The sequence below is a fragment of the Nelusetta ayraudi genome, unplaced genomic scaffold, assembly GCF_046127955.1.
Source record: "Nelusetta ayraudi isolate G7.1 ecotype Tasmania unplaced genomic scaffold, CSIRO-AGI_Nayr_v1 ptg000135l, whole genome shotgun sequence".
Lineage (NCBI taxonomy): Eukaryota > Metazoa > Chordata > Actinopteri > Tetraodontiformes > Monacanthidae > Nelusetta > Nelusetta ayraudi.
The window spans coordinates 13079723-13100647 of record NW_027466185.1 but is presented as its reverse complement, the minus strand read 5'-3'; the positions used below and the strand labels follow the sequence as shown (position 1 = coordinate 13100647).

The following is a 20925-nucleotide window of genomic DNA, read 5'->3' as shown; positions in this document are numbered from 1 at the left end:
CTTCGCTCCAGATTGTCCTACAACAGAAAACGCACCTTAGTGTTTGTGATGTAGTGAATCACTCACAGACTAGTTGCCTTAAATCAGATTTGCGCTGAACACACATCATTGGTATTTTCAACTGTATAAGGGAAGCAAAAACACAGGAACAAATCTTAATGAGAACTCTTCATCGCGCCTCTGTTGTCACAAAGCAAAGTGAAGGTGAAGTGCAGTGCTGCTTTTAATGGCGTGAGGATGAAACGTGATTTCACCTCTGCCAGGTTCAGACCTGCCACTGACTGGCGCACCTCTGATGTTCACGACGCAGACAGTGACGAAGTTCAGGCCGCACCCCAAAAGGGAGGATGGGTCACATGACTACTATGTGCTTGAGGTGTTACAGTTCAAGTTTCAGTCATTCATGTGAAACAATGATGACTTATACCCTGCTGGTTTCCACAGTCTCACAGTTTCAAGCGCTTCAAAAGAGTAAAACCTGTAAACCTGGCCCAAGACATTAGAAACACGATGTCCTGATTTTCTTGCTCCACTTTGATTTCATTCAAAACTCCTCACAAGGATGGAGATTCTCAAAGTGCATATTGCATACACATGTTAAACGTGAAGCACAAAGTCATGCTCATATGTTCATTAAGCAATTAACCAAGACAGATGATCAACTATGCAACTATGAAGAGGTCCAAAGTAGAATGCACCTTTTTTTTTTATTGTGCACATAGTCCAAAATCTGCTTCAAAATTTAAACGCCCTGGCCAGTATCATTACCAGCAGAATAATACACATATCGTATTAAATCACACACTTGCTCTTCATTGCCCAAAAACAGATTTTAAAAGTGACAGCTGTTTAAAAAAAAGTCTTAACACCTTCAAAAGTCATTGAAAAACAATCCACATTCATGACATTCTGATGCCAAGAAAACAAAGACAAAGCATTTCCAGTAGCGGTGACTCCTCCTCACATTGGAATTTCTTCTGCGTGAATATTTGGAAAACACATAAAACCAAATAACACGGTTAAAGATCATTAAAGCATCAGCGGTGGGGGCAGAACACATGCAGAGACAACAACGACTAACAATTGAGAGGCGAAGCTTATTCTCTTAAGGCATTAAAGTGAAAACACATGCACAAGATTCAAGCGCGACGTAGCGACATATTAAACTGCATTTAAAATAAGTTTCCTAAAGTGGAAAACATTGCGAGGGGTAGGACAAATTGTGCAGGAACACACAGTGCTATTTATCTGTATTTGATTGTCTCATCAAGAAAAGGTGTACACAGGTAAATACAGTGTAAAAAATATAGGCTCAGTTTAAATAGACCATCATTGTCACATTTGACCAATACAAAAAAACAAAAACAAACAGATTTTCAATACATAAAGAATCACACAAAGCTGCTGTCGGCACTAAGAGAGAGAGAGAGAGGCTATCATGCGCAAGGAAACAGGAACCATTTGAGGAAAAAAGGAGTTACCTTTTTTGTTTTGGTCAAAGAAGGTTTGGAATTTTTAAGCCTACAGTATAACTGCAAATGGAAAACTAAACCATGCCACACTAATGTTTACCACAGAAGTGTAAAGTGACAGCAAAGCATTTTCTAGATTTTTGTTTTTTTGGGTTTCTTTTTGCCTTGATGCAGCAACAAAACATCCGGAGAAGACCCATCGGAACACGATAATACTGAAGCAATCATAATCACAGCTGAACGCTCCAAGAATGTACCATCATTTTCATTCTGTTTCAGTCTGTTTAACTGCAGTGCTAAAAATATGACCAAGAAAAAAAAAAAAAAACCCATGAGGCTTATTTGTAGTGCATGGCAACCGAGTTCCTCTCGCAGCAGAGTCCTTTATGCCCTTCATACATTTCTGTGACACACAAGAAAAAATGGGAGAGAATCTTTTTATAGGCCTCTTGATGCCTTCTAACTGCTGACTTCAGCAGTTGGAGGTCTGTAGGTGGCTCTCGTTGAGAATGGAGGTGATGTTGGAGTCATAGAAACCGTCCTCGTCCTCGGAGCTCAAGGCGGAGGAGTTCAGAGCCGAGCGGTGAGTCTGCTGGGACTTCCTCCTGAGACAAAGAGGCGAACAGACAAACACACAAACACATGGTCAGATTCTTCACTTTTGCAAGTCAGTGCCAACGTTTGTCCAGTTCATTGTTACATAGTGCCACCTAGTGTTGGAAATATGCATGGGGGGAGGGAGCTCCTTCATGCTTCTGACGGGCGAGACTCAGAAATACTTGCCACAAAATAAAAAAAAAATCTTACTTGAGGTCAGTCTCTAGGGACGCCACTTTGGCGTGCAGTGCCTCCTGAAGCTCCTGCTGCTCCTCCAGGTCTCTGAGAACTTTCCGGCGGACGCCCTCCAAACGCTCCACCTCCCCCTCGCTCTCGTCCACCTGCCGCTTCAAGGCTTTGACTCGCAGGGACAGCTGTGGGAGAGGGGCGAGAGAGAAGAGAAGGGGAGAGGTGGTGAAGGGGTCAGAAGGGTGGGCGGGCGCGAGGGTGCATGAAGGGTCCCTAAGGTCAGGAGAGGTCGGGGGAGGCCTTCTAGTGGGCGAGTGAATTTGGGTGAGGAGGAGCACAGGTGCGATTAGCAAAGCTCAGCAGTACTGAATACGGTGGTTCTTCTAGCGATATATTAATGTGACAAACGGCTGAAAAAAACAGTCTATCAGAAATAAAGACAGGAAACTTGAGACATCTCAGGAATGCAGGGAATCCAGATACCTGCATCATCCAGGTGAGACTGGAAGAGTCGATTTCACAGCTACTACATCTTTAGTGTCCTTTTCTCATATTATGCCAAGTTTTCAGAACTGTTTTTCATTATGCACTCTTGTGGTGCAGCCGCACTTGATAAGTGATAAAAAAAACCCTCAATAGGTAGATAAACCCAAATGTGCATATTTAGGCCTTTGTTGTTGCCTCCTGCAAAAGTGTCCCCGTTTAAACTGTTGCCTTGTTGGACAACATGTGGTGGACTTCAAAGGATGGATGCAAAATTGTAGAACAGAAAACACAGTGTGGATACTGCACAGTATGGGTCCTTTAATGTGTTGTGTAGCGAACTTTAGAGCTGTCACTCTTTTGCCTGAGCTGGGTAAACCGGTTGCCCAGGATGCCTTCAAATTTTCCATTCAGATGCAATCTAAACAGCCTGTAGTTGCGCACTAACTTCTTAAAGATTTCTGCTGAGCACTCCCAGCACACTGTGCTCTGAACTACAGGGCTACAGTTCAGTTTTCCTTCTCAGCAAATGGAAATTCTATATGCAAATCTGGCTATTCACCTGATCTCTCTGCTCGACATGCTGGCTCCTTTCCTGGTCCAGTGTGGCGTTAAGCTCCTTCAGCTTTCTCTCCATTCGCCGCTGAGACGCCTGGATGCTGTTTTTTTCTCTGGAAATAATTTGAATTTGCACAGCATTAGTCAATGGCATTGGTTCAAAGTCTAGAATACTCATTTCAATAATGCAATTAGGGAGCTTGAAGCTGATGTTTTTATTTTTGTATTTGGATAATTTCAAAACACGCTAATCCTTTAAAACTCTTGTTTTTGATTCTTTGTCTGAGCTCAGTCGAACCTCTCCTCGCTGCGAAGTCTCTCCTCCAGCTCCTGAATTCTGCTCTCCAGCAGTGTGATTCCAGCAGTGGGGCGTGTCTGACTCTCCATGTCTGCTATGCGAGACTTCAGCTCCTTCATCTGAAACCGATGTGGGAAAGTGTAAGCGTAAAGCCAGCGATCACACCTCAACAAGAGGGTTTGTTACCTGTCGCTCCAGTGCGCTCTTGTCCATTTCGAGGTCGTGTCTGGCCGAGCGCTCCTGCATCAGCTCTGAACGAAGCTGGTCCACCTGAGAAGAGCCAGGCACAAGACATGAGTGGACCTCTAAACCACAAAAAACTCAAGAAAAAAACAAAAAAAAAATGCCTGCTGTTGATTTGCATGTACACATGCAAAATGCGGCACCTGATCTCTGCTCCGTGTGATGCGGTCGTTCAGTAGCTCCACGCCACTTCTTTCCTCGTCCAGTTCAATTTCCAGTGTCTTAATTTTATCCTGAAAGATCAACAGATAAAAACACCCCTTTTACACCTCAGCAAAGCCAAAGCTTATATTAAAACTTGCTATGGTAACTGCTAATCCTGAATTAGGTATTTCAAGAAAGATCTCCTTTTCCAACAGGACTGTCTATAAGTACAATATTTAGGTCAGAGTCAGGGCTACTTATTAAGAAGATCGAATGAACCACTCAATCCTATCAACAAGTCAGGATTGGTTTACTGATGTTGTTCGTTTTTTCTTGTCCTTGTGTATTCCTTCCAAAATAAATACCCCACCCTCCGAAAAAATATACTAAACTGTATCCGAACGATCCTCAGTTTTTGCCCTTATGGTCTCACCTCCAGTCCCCGGATCTCCCGAGTGCGGTCAGTCTGGCTGCTCCGCTCCGACTCCCGCTCGCTCTCCAAGTGTTTGAAGCGGTTGTTGAGGAGGTCTCTCTCCAGCTGAGCACTGTCCCGGTCCTCGCTGCACACCAGCAGCTCCTTCTTCAGACGGGAAACCTTTAACAAAAAAAACAATGTAGATGGAGCACGTTAGGATGGACAGAACTTCTTTTCTCTACTAGATCAGTTTTTGCTTGCCTATGTTCTCCTACGTCGACCTTTCCTGTCTGTCTGCCGCTCACCTCCTCCTGCTGGGCCTTCAGGTTGCTCTGAACCCTCTGCAGCTCGGCCAGCCGCTCCTTGTTGGTGCGCTGGGCCTCCTGCAGGTCCTTCCTGGAGCGCTCCCTGTAGTCGTCCAGCTGCGTCTGCAGCACCACCACAGACTGCCTGGACTCTCCCATCATCGCCTCCATCTGAAAGAGAGGCGCCCACGCTGACGACGGAGCCTCTTGTGCATCTGCCAAACCAAAAAAAACAAAAACTGACTCTGTTACCTCTTTGGTCATCTTCTCCAGGGCTCGGTCCAGCAGCCTCTTCTGCTCCTCCAGGTCTGTCTTGCCCTTCCTCAGTGCCTCCCTCTCCAGGTCCCGCTCCTCCAGTCGGTGGCTCAGCTCGTCCCTCTCTTTGGCCAGGCGGGACGCCGTCCTCCTGCTCTCCTCCAGCTGAGACTTCAGGGAGCGGTTATCGTCCTCCAACGTCTCGATCGTCTCTTCGGCGTCTGAGCTACGGGGGGCACTGGAGTGCAGCTTCGTCTGCGAGTGGGGAAAGAGGCAAGCGGAGGGACATTTTGGAAACTCCAGATTTGGCTTTCTTACCATTTGTCCAGATATAGTTCAGCATGTTAGCACTGGGATTCAATGCAAAGAAAAAGCAAACATTCTACCCCCTTTGCTTGACACATGGACATAAATCATTTTGACTTGGCACCTACGCAGATTGTGCGTGACTAATCTCTTCACATGACAATTTTTACATTACAAGTAACAGGATTATTGCACTGGAGACGTCTTCCTGCGCCACAGCTCCGACATGCATTCAGCATTTTGCACATCCTCAAAGAACAAAGGCGTCTCTAGGGGATTAAGTCCTGAGCTTCTTATGTATTTGAGTCTCTTTATTTTTTGGGGGGCTTTCATTTACTCCTTATCTGTCAGTTGAAAATAGAGAGTGCGTGGGCGGCCTTTCCTTTTATGCTCATAAAGTACAGTGCAGGTGTGTGTGTGTTCACGGCTGGGTTAATGAGCTGTACCATGCGGGCAAGCCTCTCTCTGAGACGAGTGTTTGCTTCCTGGAGCTCCAGGCTGCTGCTGTGGTCCACCACTGTCTTTCCTGCAGCCGATGACTGAGAAAAGGGGGAATATGATGAAATTGACGGGCGCATAAATCTGGATGTGTCCTTTCATGTATTTCAAACCAAACAACAAAAGCGGGAGGGGGGGACTGCACCTCCTTTGCCTGCTCCTGAGCCTTCTCCAGCTCGGCCTGGTCCTTCTGCGCCTGCTGCTTCAGCCTCCTGATTTCCGACAGCATCTCGGCCTCCTTCTCTCCGCTGGCTGTCTTCAAGGCTTCCAGCGCCTCCCTCTTCTCATCCAGTTCACCGCGCTGTCTGTCCAGAGTGGCCCGGGCCTGCTTCAGATCATCCTGGCACTTCTGCAACTCCTTGGAACAAGGCAATCAGGGACAAATAATGTGCTCAAGCAAGAATTGTTATTACGTTATGTCTGATGTTATGAAATCATGTCGTATTCTAAAACTACTGGCAACAGTTGAAGACCTAAAATGATGAACTTTCTCTTTTTTTATTGTATGTATGTATTCATGTATGGGTTTTTTTCATGTGCCAGTATCTGATGCATTTGTGTATGTATGAGTATCTTTGTATCTGGGGTATCTGATGAAGTTAGGGTTTTAAGTCGGGTTGCATTGGGTGGTAATGGGGAATTGCTTTGTGATCTATGGTTGTTGTATGGTGGCCCCTGTTCATAAGCTGTAGTTAGCTTCTGAGGAGTCCCATTTTTACAAACATAATTGGATTGATTGTATTTTGTATTTGTATTTTAATTGATTTGTGGAATAAAATAAACTGAACTGAAAATCAGACATATCAACTAAAGTGCAGATGATGCGCCAATAAACTACCACATCTTTTCAAACAGACATGCTGCTTTTTGCCCACACAGCCAAGCGTAATCTGCGTTCTGCCCGGCGACTGATGTAAATTACCTCTGCTGACGAATCAGAGGCGGCCGTTTGCTTCTTTGTGGTGAGCGTCGACTGCTGAAGATCCTTCAGCCTGCCGTCGAGCTCTTCCTTCTCCAGACGGGATTTCAGGAGCCTGCAGGAGAAATTGTAAGTGTCATAAAAGAAAAAAACCCAAAACACAGAGGCGACACGGTAGTCCGCTTTAAAAGTCCACCTGTGTGCGCGCAGACACACACACACACACACACACACACACACACACACACACACACACACACACACACACACACACACACACACACACACACACACACACACACACACACACACACACACACACACACACACACACTTCAAAGCCAAAGCACACAAAAGGTAGCAGAGTCAAACCACAACAAAGCAAACAGGCAAAAAAACGGACTGTTAAAATATAAAAAAAAGCTATTGGACGCAAATGACTAGTACATGACTGATTGGTTTGGAGGACTGATGTGATTGGGTTTGTTATTGTCAGATCACCGGACTTCAACAATCTGATGGTCGAATCAGGCGTCATCAGATCTGAAATCCACTTCGACAAACTCTCCAAGTGAATTTCGTGGAGGAGAAAAAAGACAAGCATCAAGTTCATATCTGCTGATTTGAAACTAGGCTAAACCTACTCAAACCACACAGCTTGTTCTCTCACATTTGACTGCTGACACGCTTCCTGCTCCTGCAAAAGTGAAGAGTCAGGCGAAGGAAAAAAAAAGAGCACATGCATTAAAAATAACTCAGGAGGAATGAAAAAGTGCAGGATTGAACCAGGATCATCAGTTCGTCCACTTGAAGTTTTACTTTTTTTCCCTAGAAAGTTTTCTGCAAAAGTCTTTCAACATTTTTCTCCCCAAGCAAAAAACAAAAAATGTGAGCCGTGTTTGATTTCTCACTGATGCTGCACCGTGTTGCAAGAGGCCAATTTAAAACAATTACTGTCTCCAGCAACGCTGGTGTCTTATTCATCTGCACGGAAACCAAAGTCAGGTTCAGTGTGAAGCCTCAGCAATCGTAAGTCTTTCTCACAAAGCATCGATTTGCTGAAATATTCAGTTCCCTCCAGGCTTAATGGTTTCTGGAATTGCCTGTGAATGCTGAACATATTCAGCATTTTTTTTCATCCCCGGGTTCACAACCAACCCACACGTCGCAGATGCGAGGTAATCGGACGTGAAGATATGTAAACGACGTGTAGCGTGTAAGACACTGACTCCTGCGCCGTCTGTTGCAGCTCCTGCGCGGTGACGTCCAGCTGCATCCTCCAGCGCTCGCTGCAGTCCCTGCTGCTCTCCAGCTCCTCCTCCAGGCTGGCGATGGAGGCGTTCACCCTCTCCCGCTCCTCTTCTATCTGGTTCTGGGACTAACACACACACACACACACACACACACACACACACACACACACACACACACACACACACACACACACACACACACACACACACACACACACACACACAAGTCATTCAAGCGGAGACATGTACAAGCTCTCTTTGTTTCATTGAGGGAAAGCTGCTCTTGATGTCTCAGTGCGTCTTCAATCATTAACAGGAAATCTCAGGCAAAGGTTCGATGCAGCTATTTTAGTCTCTTTACTCCACGTCAGTCCCAGCACTGAAAGCAGCAGCTGGCAGCCCGTCGTCTCGCTTCCTGTTCTGATCCTCCCTCCTAATTTTTCCCAAAAACTCGAGATGCACGACGATCTATTTCTGTTCAGACGCACACTTCCCCTACAGTACAGAACCACGGAAATAGTCACACTTGGAGAAACTTGCTACCGGGTGACGTTGCAACTGCAAAAGTTTTGCACTGCAATCACAAAAGGCGGGACTCTCTTTCCCCCAGTGGAGCGCGGTGGGCTCGGCCTGCCTGCCTGCCTGCCAGCCAGCCGCTGCCCTGACACAGAAAAATGCAGTGACGAGACGTCACGGCCTGGGTGGGTAATTAGGATCCTACTTCAAAGAGATGTTTAATGCCATCATTAATAACACGATCAGGTTGCCCGACAGGTCTGACCTGACAGTACGCCCTCTGCACACCTGCACGGTGGAGGTCGACTCTGAGGAAAGATAGTTTGGATGCCTGTCACACCAGATTGTTAGTGGCTCACTGTGCAATTTAAAGAAGAAAAAAACAAAAAAAACAAAAAAGCTCTTGTGTGATCTTAAAGCGAGAATGACTTTGTACTTCCTGACTTGATCTTTGTGCTGTAGCCATAAGACTGAATGCAAATCATTCCTGGTTTATTGCTTTGTAATTGTTCTCAATTTCTAGTTTAATGATGGAGCTGTAGGATGACCATGTTCTCACAGTGAAAAATAACTGTGGCTTGTCAGTTAACTCTGAACAGTGACGGAGGGATAAAGAGAAGCAGGTTGCAGTGTTAAGTTTGACCAGGTTTTTATCCAGGCCCCAGAGTCCAAGATGGCGGCCCATTCATTTCAATGAAGTTGCTCCCCCAGCGCATACGGCGTAAACGTTTGACTTCATTGATGGGCCCATAGTGCATGCAGAGTAGTTCCCAGCATGCCTCTGTAACTCACATTATCTATTTGGCCAAATGTTCTGGAGAAGGTCACTTACAGACGCGTCAGGACACAGCCAATCAGAACGAGCTGAGACACAGCAGCACGTACGACGTTGTGACGTCGCGCTGGGAAAAAACTCTTTTCTGGTGATTTTCTTGCCTTCATCATTTTTTTAAACGACTAAAAGACCATGACAAAAAAAAAAATCTACAATAGAAAAATTTACTATGAATCGCATTTCAGGTTAGAGTCGTCCTGTCAGCCGTTTTAAATGCATTTATCTTTGTAATGCGGTCTATGGGAAAAATACTTTTTGGGCCCATTTTTTTTTGCTGCAGTACCTCGAGAGGCCACTGTGAAAAATCAGCTGGTCGGCATATTGCCAGTCCAGTATCTGATAATACATCCATGGTCTTTATGTACAATAAGAGACTCAGGATGCTTTGACACTTGGGGTTGTGCAGCTGCAACGTGGCGACCAAAAGGTCTGCCGTGATGTCATGTAATAGTGAATAATACAATGGTCTCACTGTGAGTTTGGTGTAAACCAACACTTAGACTGGACCAAACCGCTCAACGTGTCTCTCTGTGGTCTGAGCACCTGTGTGACCTGCTCCATGGTCCTCCTCAGGTTCTCCATGTCCTGGCCGTACTGCTCCCTCAGGGCCTCCATTTCGTGGTCGTGGCACTCCACCTCCTCCTTCAGCGCCCCCTTCAGGGCTGTCAGCTCCCGCTCGCGCAGCCTCAGGGTCTCCTCCTGCCGCTGGCGCAGCATGGCGGCCTCGGCTAGGTCGGCCTGCAGGGTCATCACGTCCTGCGCGGGGGGGGAGAGGTGGAGTGACGTGTCATTGTTAGGTGTGTGCGTGCGTGCGTGCGTGCGTGCGTGTTATTACTGTCTGCAGTGAGTCTGAGGAGGTCTCTGAAACTCTCCTCAGCTCCTCCTGAAGCTCAGCCAGCTGGTCTTCCTGCAGGCGAACACGGGACTCTGCTGCTTCTCTCGACATGCGCTCCCTCATCAGCCTGCACACACACACACACACACACACACACACACACACACACACACACACACACACACACACACACACACACACACACACACACACACACACACACACACACACACACACACACACTCTGAGTCAATACTGCAATGAGAAACTCAGTACGGATCAAAACATCAGTGTGAGACCAAAAAAACCAGGACTGAGCTGGTGAAAGTTTATTGCTGCTGTGCCGCCTATAAACATATGCGCAAACACACACAAACGCACACGTCCTTACTCATCGTGGGCCTGCTGTAGCTCCTCCCTGCAGCGGTTCAGTTGCTCCTGGAGCTCCTCGTGGCTCCCCCTTTTGTAGTTTCCATCATTTCCTCCCTTTTATTCAAAGGACAGAAACCACACACACACACGCGCACGCGCACGCGCACACGCACACAAACAAAGTGCGTCAGCGAGTGTGAAGGCGAAAGGGAGGGAGAGGACAAAGAGAGCGGCGCACAAAAAAGACGAAGCGGAGGCCTGGAAACTTTGCGAGTGTCACTGTCAACGCTGCAAATACCTAAGGCGCTCCGAATCATTGGAAACTTAAAAGGAAAAAGAAAAAGGAGAATAAAAAAAAAAACAGCCAACAAATCCTGACTTGAATTCCTTGCCCTAGTTTCTGACAGACGGAGGGGAAAAAAAGACTCTTTAGGAGAAAGGGTCCCCTACCAGACAGCTACCCCACATTAACTAGTCTTTGTGACAGGCTGCAGGGGAGCAGAGCGGCGCCGCCCACACTCAGGCTCCCGTTGCCATGAGAAGGGGGACGTAGGAGTGCAGCCTCTGCACCCTCAAACTGCTCTCATCCTCATCCTATACACTCGATCTAGACGCGCACACACACACACACACACACACACACACACACACACACACACACACACACACACACACACACACACACACACACACACACACACACACACACACACACACACACAGGAGGGAAGACACAGCAAAAGGTTCACGCAGGGCTGCCGCCGCTCCTCAGAGGACCCCACGGTTGCCGCTTCTTATCTGTGATCTGTTATGAAGACGTGTTCTGCGCAGATTTGTTTCATTTTAGTCCGAGTCCCTGCAGGACGGTTTGCAGATAATTCTGCTCTGGGAGGTTTTCCGCGTCTCGCCATTCTCGCTAGAGATAATTAGCGGCAGATAGCGTCGCAAAATATGTATAAGCTATTTTGAGTGAATTGCATCAGCCATATCCTTGAGTGTGTGTGTGTGTGTGTGTGTGTGTGTGTGTGTGTGTGTGTGTGTGTGGATGCGTGTGTATTAATCATCCATAATACAAGCGGGGACGCCGATGCCCTGCTGAAATCTTGGCATAACAACAAGTGGAAATAGTGACTGCACGATGAAAAAAAAAAAAAAAAAAAAAAAGATTCAATTAAAGGCAGATCAAAATAATCGCTGGTTGGTGCACGTAGCCTCTGGTGCTGTGGGCGAATAAAAAGTTTGTGCTCGTGAAAGGATATCAGAAGCTGCTTTGTTGCATGATCCACTTATTTTATGCCTGTAAGTTTTGAAATATGTATTTTTTTTTCTTGTGTATTTTGTTGTTTTGTTGTTTGGTACAGCGACAACAAGAGATCAACCTCTTGTGAATGCATGTTTTTTTGGCAAAATGCAAAATTGCTTTCTTGCTGATATATCTACATTGAAGCCTCGTTCAACTGCTTTAGTTGCACATCAAACCCATCTTTCAACCTCTTTAGCACAACATTTGTTTTAAGGGGGAAATTGGATACAGGTTGCAGAATTCTAGCTAGCTTACTCCATGATTTTTTAATGAGCACGCTGACTTTTGCGAAGAGACAAAAGGTTCATGAAGCTACCCTCTGTGGCTTTGAATGTAAAAAAAACAAAAAAACAAACAAAAACAAGGAGCAGTGTGTGGACACTTGCCGCAAGTGCAAATGCACATACATCACGACGTCTGCTCGTTCAGCCCAACACATCAGCGAGCGACCCCGGGTGTCAGCGCATCGGCTCCATCACTCACCATTAACTGGTGACGCTGCGTTAAACCAGTCACAGCACGGCAGCACTTAGAGGGAGCCTGAGGCGCATCGGCGCTACGCAAAGAAAAACAAACGCAAAGAAAAACACTCCCCGGATCCCCTCCCCCCCGGCCGCTTCATCTTCCTCCCAGCTCGCATCTCATCTCATCGTGTTTTGGCTTCACACGTGCAGAGTCGATGTTGGGGTTGAGGGCCAGAGCAGCAGAATAAACAGCCTCGGGGCTGAGTGAAAACAACAAAGCAAAACAGTGTAAAGCTCTTCATTCTGCCGCTGGAGCTTTCAGAGGCTTCAGCAGTAGCTGAGATGACGGCCCGAAAACAAGTCCGCTGCTAAACCGGACTTCACGGTTGCTGCCACTACAAATGAGTCTCTGGCCAATGAAAGCTCAGCCCCCTGAGGACCGGCAGACCCCCCCCTCCACCTCCCTCACTCAGCTGTACAGTGCAGGGTTCCAGCCCGGCTCCATTATTGATGTCTGTGAACGGCTACGTCCTCAGCACACACACACACACACACACACACACACACACACACACACACACACACACACACACACACACACACACACACACACACACACACACACACACACACACAGCAGGTGCGTCGTTGCCAAGAGACCGAGCGCCAGACAAAATGATTGTCGGGCAGCCGTGGCCGCGGCTACATAACAAGGGATCATACATAATCAAGTGTGCGTAACGCGAGAGGTCGAGGACGCGCAGGAATAACTTTGGCATGCAGATTTATGCGGAGGGATGCAAATTTAAAAGGAGCTCCAGCTCATAATGAAATCCACGGTTTTAATAAGGTGTCGCAGGAGCACAAAGGAGCAAAAACACGTTGGCAGAACCCAGAGCGCTTTTTTGAAAATATTTTTGAGCTGACAAATAAAGTAATGGCACGCTAGAACAAAAACAAAAAGCAAAAAAATGGGGCCATGCTGCTGCCACTTATGCATCAGCGACATCACAAAGGGCCGCACTGTTGTGGAGACCCCCATCCTGCCACCCCACCCCCCTCCCGCTTCCCAACTGTTTGTTTGACCAACATGCTGAAATTACACACCAACAGAAGTCGAGTGCATGAGACGTCTTGGCTTTCTGCACGCAGCGGCGCTTTTGCAGCAAATACGATGCAAACTCAGAAGAAGCCTGCTGGGCATCCGCTCTGCCGGAGACGTTTTACAGAAAGGTCAAAATATCAGGTATCGACTGATGGGGCGCTTCCTAAATCTCACATGTCCATCTGGTAAAGAGGCCAGAGCAAACGGCAAAACTAGTTAACTTTTAGTCCATCAGGTTCTGGCAGCGCAGCAATGATTTTTAAGTGGAGAAACTACATGGAGGGCAGCAGAACTGGAAGGAGAACTGAGATCTGAATGCTCAGCGCTGCTATCTGAAGTTCGTTTCTTCATTTGGTTTTGCAGGTGCTGTAGTTTTTTTTAATTCACAGTGTCGGTTGCAAGGAATGTAAACAGGATTTGTAGCCTTTCAAGAACAAAAAAAAAGCATCACGTTCACAATTGTTACAATCAACAGCTAGCAGACGACGTACCTTAAAAGTGATTTCCCTCCCGAGGGATCCTCTGCTCACACTGGAGCTGATCAGCAAACAGTGCAGAGACAGTGACATATGTAAAAAAAAAAGAAAATTTAAATACAGAAAGACAAACAGCGTCTTTTTTTTTTTTTTTTACCCATTTTTAAGAGCCAGTTTGCCTTCCACTTCGTCCCCGTTGACGGAGGCTGTGCTGTGACTCCTTGGTGGGACCTCCTGGAAGGAGGAAAGTGTTGAGAGGGTACGGGGGGGAAGAGGCGAGGGGAACGGGCAGTGAGTTGCTAAACAAAGAGGCAATTTAATACCTTCAAATATCTTCTGTTGCCGTAGGTACTTACGGGCCTTTTCTTGGCCAGAGCTGGAGTGGCGTCCTTCTCCACAAACCTCCCCGACGACTTGAACGCTGGCGCCCTGGGAACCTCGGCAGCGGCGGCTGCTTTGGGAACCGTTGGCGAGCTCCTCCCCAGGCTGCCGCCCGTCGGGACGGCCGACATCAACAAACCGTTGGAGGAGGTGGAGGCGGACAGGGGGGCGTAGGGGTTGACGGTGGGGGAGGCGGGGGGAGGAAGGGACGCCTCCTTCCTGGCGTCGAGGCTCCTGGACCGCCGGCGCTCGTCGAACTTGAGCCGCTGCCGGGCCCCGGAGCGGCCCCTTTGCTGCTGGGTCCCCGGGGTCCCACTGTTGAACTTGCTGATGAGCTTGTTGATGGGCGCCAAGGAGTTGGTGTCGACCTCGGGGAGGGGCTGGTCACTGGCGGCCACCGCAGCCGGAGGCTCCGACGCTAATGGGGCGTGGAGCCCCTCCTGCTGCTGCTGCTGCTGCTGCTGCCGCTGCTGCTGCCGCTGCCGGTGGCGTCCCAGGGAGGAGGTGGAACCGGCGCCTCGGGCTTCCACGCCATTCAACCTGACGGGCTTCAGGCCCGCTTCGTTGTACTTCCCCTCCTCTTCCTCCACCTTCCCCTCCGCACGGAGCCAGTCCTTGCTTGCCTCCCTCCTCCTGCTGACTCCTGTTGCCGCTGCTGCTGCTTTGACCTGAGGTTCGGCCTTCGCCCTCTCCGCCTTCACGTCATCGTCCGCCTGCGTCCCTGCCTGCCCGTCACCCGGCGGTCTCCTTAGCGGGCTCCCGAAGACCTCCCCGTCCTCGTCGTCGGCCGCGGGGGCGGGTGAGCGGGCGGCGGGGCTGTAAGGGTTGGCGACCTCGGCCGCCTCTCGGAGGACTTTGGGCGAGGGCGGCCCCGAGCTGGAGGCGGGAGTGTTGAGCTGAACGCCGTATGAGTCGCCCTTCTCACCGTCCTTCAGGACCACATAGGGCTGACCGGAGATCCCCTGCACCCGCACGGCTACGCCGTACTTGTTGGTGGGAGTCGTTGATCCACTCGTGCTGCCGCCGCCGCCGCCGCCGCCGCCGCTGCCGCTCCCTACTTTGGATTTGTCCGCGTAAACCCCGCCGGTGTCATGGAGGTCTTTGATGAAGCGGATCTGAACGCCGTAATCCACAGGGGGCTTTCGGTCGGATGAGACGGCACTCATATTGGCGTCCTGGGTTTTTTCTTTTTCTTTTTTTGTCACTCGCGAGAATCCTGGGATGAAAAAAAAAAATCATAAATGAATAAAAAGAAAGGAGCGGCAGAAATGCAAATCTGATGAGTTACACACACAGAACGATGGGATCCAAGCGAGCGAGGCGCTTTGTTGTGATCCGAGTCACAGCCGAGCCGAGGATTTCACTGCCGTTACGGCTAATTCCCCCTCACCGCCGTTTCCCCGACACCGTGACGTGTCTATAGCCTGTCGCTGAACTCCCCACACATGAGAGAAGTCTGACCTTTTTTTCCCCTTTCTCCGCTTTTAAGAAAGTGCGCAACCAACACACGCGGCTCTGTTTAATCCTCCCTGCGGGATGTCACGGAGGGCATCGATACTTTGCCGACTGCAGCTGCGAGGATCGTTTTCGTTGGTGCCTGGAAAGGCCACCACGAGACCACTTTGCTTTTTTGGCTCTGTTTAAATGTGAGGCCTTAACGGCCCTGCTGTTACGCCCGACCCGGCAGCTGAGGATGAGGACGAGGAGACTTTGTGGAAGTTGCAACCGAGCGTCAGTTGCAGCAGGAAGCGAAGAATAAAGATTGGAAAAATGAGCACAACGTGGGACCTCAGACTGAGAAAAACGCTCTCAGGCTGTTTATCTTTAATCCTCCAAATTGACAAGACTCATTACATCCTAACCTTCACTTTCTCTTTTTTTATGCTGCCAGTTGTCAACTGGATGCTTCTTAATTGGCGTCTCAGGTTCCTCTCGTATCTCGGCTGACTATCTTTCATGGCGGCTCCACAGAACTAATTCCTCCCCGAAAACCACAATGAGGTGCATTCACGTCACGTCAAACCTGCCAGCGGGGCCACAGAGATCCTCTTTGTGCAGGCTGGAGTCGACGTTTTGATAACGAGTGTCATCGGGGGTCATCCGCAGTGCTGGCACCACTTTACGTAGCTTGCCGACTTTCTGTCTTTTGTGTTGTTTGAAAAGCGGGGGTTTGAAGGGTTCATTTCATGACTTTGACATGACTTGAGTTTAAAGATTTACACGAGGAGATGTTGACAATTTGTGCTGGACAACATTTGAACACGCAGTCTGAGGCAGAGGCCACTGGCTTTGTCATAAAGGGAGTCCCAGTCCCCTGGAAGGAATTGTGTTAAAAGGGTGTCTGCGCGCTATCTGACAGAGGTAAGCATTTACTCAGCCAGGAAAAGGTATCAAGACGAATTGAGGCGATTTGTTTGCACCGTGGAAAAACGCCGGACGTGACGTTTTGGGAGCTTGACCTGGGCCGTGGATTAAAAACCAGCAGCTCTGCAGCTCTGCTTCGCCTGTAAGATGTATGGAAGAGCCAGAAGAGTCTGGCGTGGCTCTTTAGATTGAAAGCTATGTGCATTGCTGGCCATTTTAATTTTAAACGCTCACTTCCACATGTTTTTCTGTGCACAGAGAGACTCTTCTTCAGTCTCCTCCAGCATCACAAGAATGTCCACCGTGTGCTCCCATTTTCCATCGCCCCTCCTGGTGATGAACACCAGGGGGAGGTTATTACTCCTCCTATTGTCCGGGCTCCGCAGAGCATTAAGCACCGGGGGTTATGTCAGGAATGAGCCCCGTCTTTCTGTGCCGCTCTTTCTCCCGTTGCCAGTTCTCCCAGACTTCAGAGCAAAGTCACTCAGGCAGAGGCTGTTTACTTTGTGCTGGGCGGGCGCGTGCACAAATGCACGTACACACACAGAGACACACACCGAGAGAATTGTACGCTGGCATAGGCACAATCCTGCTGTGCATTCAACATCAGAGATCTGGCAGTTCGTTTCTCGTTCAGCAGCATCCAATATGGGAGCTAATTATAATCTGGAATCAACACACACACACACACACACACACACACACACACACACACACACACACACACACACACACACACACACACACACACACACACACACACACACACACACACACACACACACACACACTTTCTCTGAAGTTCATCATCCTGGATTTAACCCCTGCTTCTTTGCAGCATCCAAAAATCCTTTCAGATTCCCACAGGATTTAAATTTTAACAGACTCTAACTGGCCGCCAGGTTACAGAGTAACAGGAAGCTCCTTGACTGGCCATCAAGTTCAAATTGACGAATCAAAGTCAGCCTTTGTCTCAGCAGCAGCGGCGGCAGCAGCGGTGGCAGCAACGACAACAACAGCAACAACAAAAAAAAAGAAGCATTCTTGGGATTCCAGCCGTTCCCTTTACACTCTGCATTGCGCGTGGTTTGCATTTGTATTAATAGGCAGAGATTAAGAGGAAACTGAGAACTAGGGCAGCAGGAACAGTGAAGCCCACACGCCAGGAAAAAAAAAATGTCCACACAGGCTATAGAGAGAAAAAAGTAAGGGGGCTAATTAAAAGATGAAAAACAAATGATTTGCCCTGGTCTGAAAACAGCAGCAGAGCAGCAGAACTGGGCATCAAATGCAGAGAGATGTGAAAGGATGGAGCGTTTGTTTCTCCTTTGCTTTTGTCTCGGTCAGCCCTCAGCAGCCGATCGCGGCTCTCACAGGTGTAAATAAGTTCCTCATGTAACTCTTCAACAAAGGGCCCAGTTGTCGTGCATAATGTCAACAGCCAGCGGCTGCCGAGCGCAGCCGGCTCTCTACCTCTTGTCACAAGGAACGGCTGCGTAAACAGAGACAAGAATGCCACCAAACGGGCCAATCCGCCGCCACTGCCACCTTCCCCTTTGCCCTCACATCGCCCCATTCACTCCCTCTGCATCTCTTGCATCTGAGCACAAATAGGTGCTAATTTGTGGGACGAATTGGGTTTAAAGCGGTGTCTGTTCGTCTGCACTATGAAAACATTAGAATTAAATGATTAACCAAGAAAGGACTACTGAAACATTATTGACTGACACACACACACTGACACACGCACATTTTAAAAAGGGGAATGCATTGCAAAAATCCCTCTGATCCATGAATGTTCCTATTTTACTTTTCAAACACGTAAACAGTGCCTGTGCACGCAGTTAAATATAGATGAAATGAAAATTCCTTTGGTCAAAAACAAAAATGATCAAACGGCTTTGCAGTGAATTATTTGTGAGGGGAAACCGTGGAGCAGCGAGGTGCTGAATCTGCTGAACCGTCCACTCCTCATTTTTTCTGTGCAAGCGTTATCTCTTTCTCTTTTAAAGTCAGGTAGATGTGGGTTTGATCAATCAGAAAATAGAAGTCCCGTTAAAAAAACAACACTCAACATGAACTGGGTGAGAAATCAAGCGCCAGAGCCATTTAATTAAATATTTTCAAACACACTGTGCGCACTGAGCGGTGAAAACGTGTTGGATCTCTGCTCTCCAGTGACAGATTCCTGTACCTGGTCTGCAGTTGTAACCACAAAGCAAAACACACTAGGAGAGGTTCACATGACCTCTGACCGCAAATAGCGCCTAGATGACATCTCACGGCCTGTTAGTCATCGGCGAATCGTTGCAATCAACAGTCCACTCCAAAATACAATTGGTTTTAGAGTTTATTAGAAACCCAACAAACAATTCAGCTCAATCATAATTTCCACCCAAATAAATGCTTAAAATATCCCACATTGATTACAAACTACACACGCCTAACCTCCTGCCTACATTTAAAAAAAAAAAAAGAAAAAAAGTTCGTTTTTCATGGCAGCATGAAAAGCAACTTCATGTGCGGTTCAATCAGTGTCAACCGCTTAACGACGCACGAGAATCAACTGAACGCCGCCACACCACACCTCCGCCCCATCTACAGCAGGGGTGGGCAAACTTTTGGACTGGTGGCCACAATGGGTTCTAACATTTGACAGAAGGGCCAGAGCAGCAGCAAAATGGACGGAGTGTTTTGGTGATGTGAGAAACAAATATGTCATGTGATTTGTAGAAAACATGTGCTTTAATTTGAATTGGGTGAAGATGAACAAAAGTAAAGTTCCGACAAGATATGTCTTTGAAGCCCCATGAAAAAAAAAGGATCAAATACAGCTATTTTATGACTTACTCACTATTAATATAATTTCTTTAAGTTCGGTGGGCCGGATTAAAAAGCTTAACGGGCCGCATATGGCCCCCAGGCCCATAGTTTGCCCATGCCTGATCTGCAGTATTGTTGCACCAGACGGCATTCTCCACGGCAGCACCACTTCACCCTGACAGGCAACACGGTAAAGGTGCATTCCAATTATTAATGGCAGCGAGCGTCCTCCTCCTCCAGCAGGATCAGCTGCTGCGTCACGGTGGCCACCTATCCATCCGGTAAGCCAGTATCGGTGCGCGCGTCGAAACCGCAGGCCGGCTTGTTTACTCGAGGGGAGGGAGGGGAGGAAGGAAAGGTGGTTGTGGGGTGGGCGCTTACGAGCGGAGGAACAAAGTAAACAACCCGCATCGCCGCGGCTAGAGCTGCTTTTCGCCTTAATGTAATAACCGCTCATATCCTCTTTACGCAGGCAGCGCGCTCGGATCCAATTATAGACTGCGCGCGTGCACGCGGGCAGACCTTAAAATAAATAAATAAATGAATAAAATAAAAAAAAACTATGTGGACAACAAACGATTTCCCTCTACCCCGCATCCCCCCATAAGGCTTGAAATAACGCTGAGTGCGGAGGGAGCTGCCTGCCAAATCCCGTCCCACAGCTACAGGTGTCCGTCAGCTGCTGCTGCTAATACTAATGAAACCAAACGCTCCCCCTGTTCGGCGAAACAAATCCCAAACAGCGCTGACAAGCACTTTCCCACCAACAGTAATAAAAAAAAAGTACCCGCAATTAGCTCTAAACAAGCAGCAGCTGTGTCAACACGGAGCCGACCGGTGCCACTAGTTCCTACTCCACCTGTCGGGATGGATCCAGGAAATAATCCTCCTCCCACCTTCCGTAGTAGCGTCGCAGCCCTTCACAGTAGTGCCAGCGCCGGGCGGTCAGCGGGCTGTCAGGATGTGCAAGGTGTTACTCAATGGACTGAGCACACCGGGAAATGCTTCTTCCCCCTGCGCCGCGGCTCCGCAACCTGTTGCCAGCACGGCGGAGAGCCTCCGTCCCGCCTCAGCAGCGACGCCATTGGTGGGGAAGGCAGCCCGAGGGGGCGGAGCCTGGCCAGGACTCGGTTCACATCCTTCGGCCCGGAGCACAAGTGGAGCGTGTGTGTAAGCGTGGTTTTTCCGGAGAGCAAGTCGATCAATATCAATAAAAAGGTCATTATTATATCCAATTGCTAGGAAAAAGTTAACCGTGCCTCATGTAATTTGTTGTCTTTAAAGCACCAATTGACCAAGCATCATTGTTACACTCGAGAATATTATCCATCCAAATCTCCGGAGAAAAGAAGCGTTTCTTTCTAGCTATTTATTTACAGCCTCTGGCAAACTATTGGATTTTAACTCCGTGCTAGAGATGAGGTTTAGTTGGACGTCGCAGCATCTGAGGGGGACTAATATTTTGAAAACAATTGTGCTCCAGTTTTTTCATTTTTAATAAATACTTTCTTATATA

At 48.2% G+C, this 20925-nt stretch overlaps 2 protein-coding genes across 5 annotated transcripts in view; one reads left to right on the top strand and one right to left on the bottom strand.

Annotated features, from left to right (window-relative positions):
- LOC142877496 (protein C1orf43-like) overlaps nucleotides 1-20925 on the top strand; it is a 236417-nt gene that overhangs the window by 17619 nt on the left and 197873 nt on the right. The window lies entirely within an intron of this gene.
- cgnb (cingulin b) lies at nucleotides 1783-20514 on the bottom strand. Of its 4 annotated transcripts, none has more exons than XM_076012155.1 (21): nucleotides 20197-20514; nucleotides 14198-15438; nucleotides 13999-14075; nucleotides 13857-13902; nucleotides 10513-10607; nucleotides 10122-10248; nucleotides 9830-10042; nucleotides 7912-8060; nucleotides 7353-7379; nucleotides 6686-6797; nucleotides 5909-6121; nucleotides 5712-5804; nucleotides 4957-5214; nucleotides 4705-4875; nucleotides 4418-4579; nucleotides 3984-4073; nucleotides 3784-3867; nucleotides 3598-3716; nucleotides 3304-3412; nucleotides 2280-2443; nucleotides 1783-2077 (listed from the first exon to the last, which is right to left on the bottom strand). In XM_076012155.1, exons 2-21 carry the CDS (start codon nucleotides 15386-15388, stop codon nucleotides 1945-1947), a joined length of 3633 nt encoding a protein of 1210 aa, XP_075868270.1. In that variant the 5' UTR covers nucleotides 15389-15438; nucleotides 20197-20514; the 3' UTR covers nucleotides 1783-1944. The 4 variants fall into 4 exon arrangements, with proteins under 4 accessions (XP_075868270.1, XP_075868269.1, XP_075868268.1 ...); XM_076012154.1 differs by having other exon boundaries at nucleotides 20306-20514; XM_076012153.1 differs by having other exon boundaries at nucleotides 20269-20513.

What these genes read in the sequence shown, in the direction of transcription:
- cgnb (XM_076012155.1), bottom strand. Translation starts at nt 15,388, where the DNA reads ATGAGTGCCGTCTCATCCGACCGAAAGCCCCCTGTGGATTACGGCGTT. An exon ending in CCTCTGATTCGTCAGCAGAG is followed by an intron (nt 6,122 to 6,685) that starts GTAATTTACATC and finishes CCTTGTTCCAAG; the next exon opens with GAGTTGCAGAAGTGCCAGGA. An exon ending in TCCCTAGAGACTGACCTCAA is followed by an intron (nt 2,078 to 2,279) that starts GTAAGATTTTTT and finishes TCTTTGTCTCAG; the next exon opens with GAGGAAGTCCCAGCAGACTC.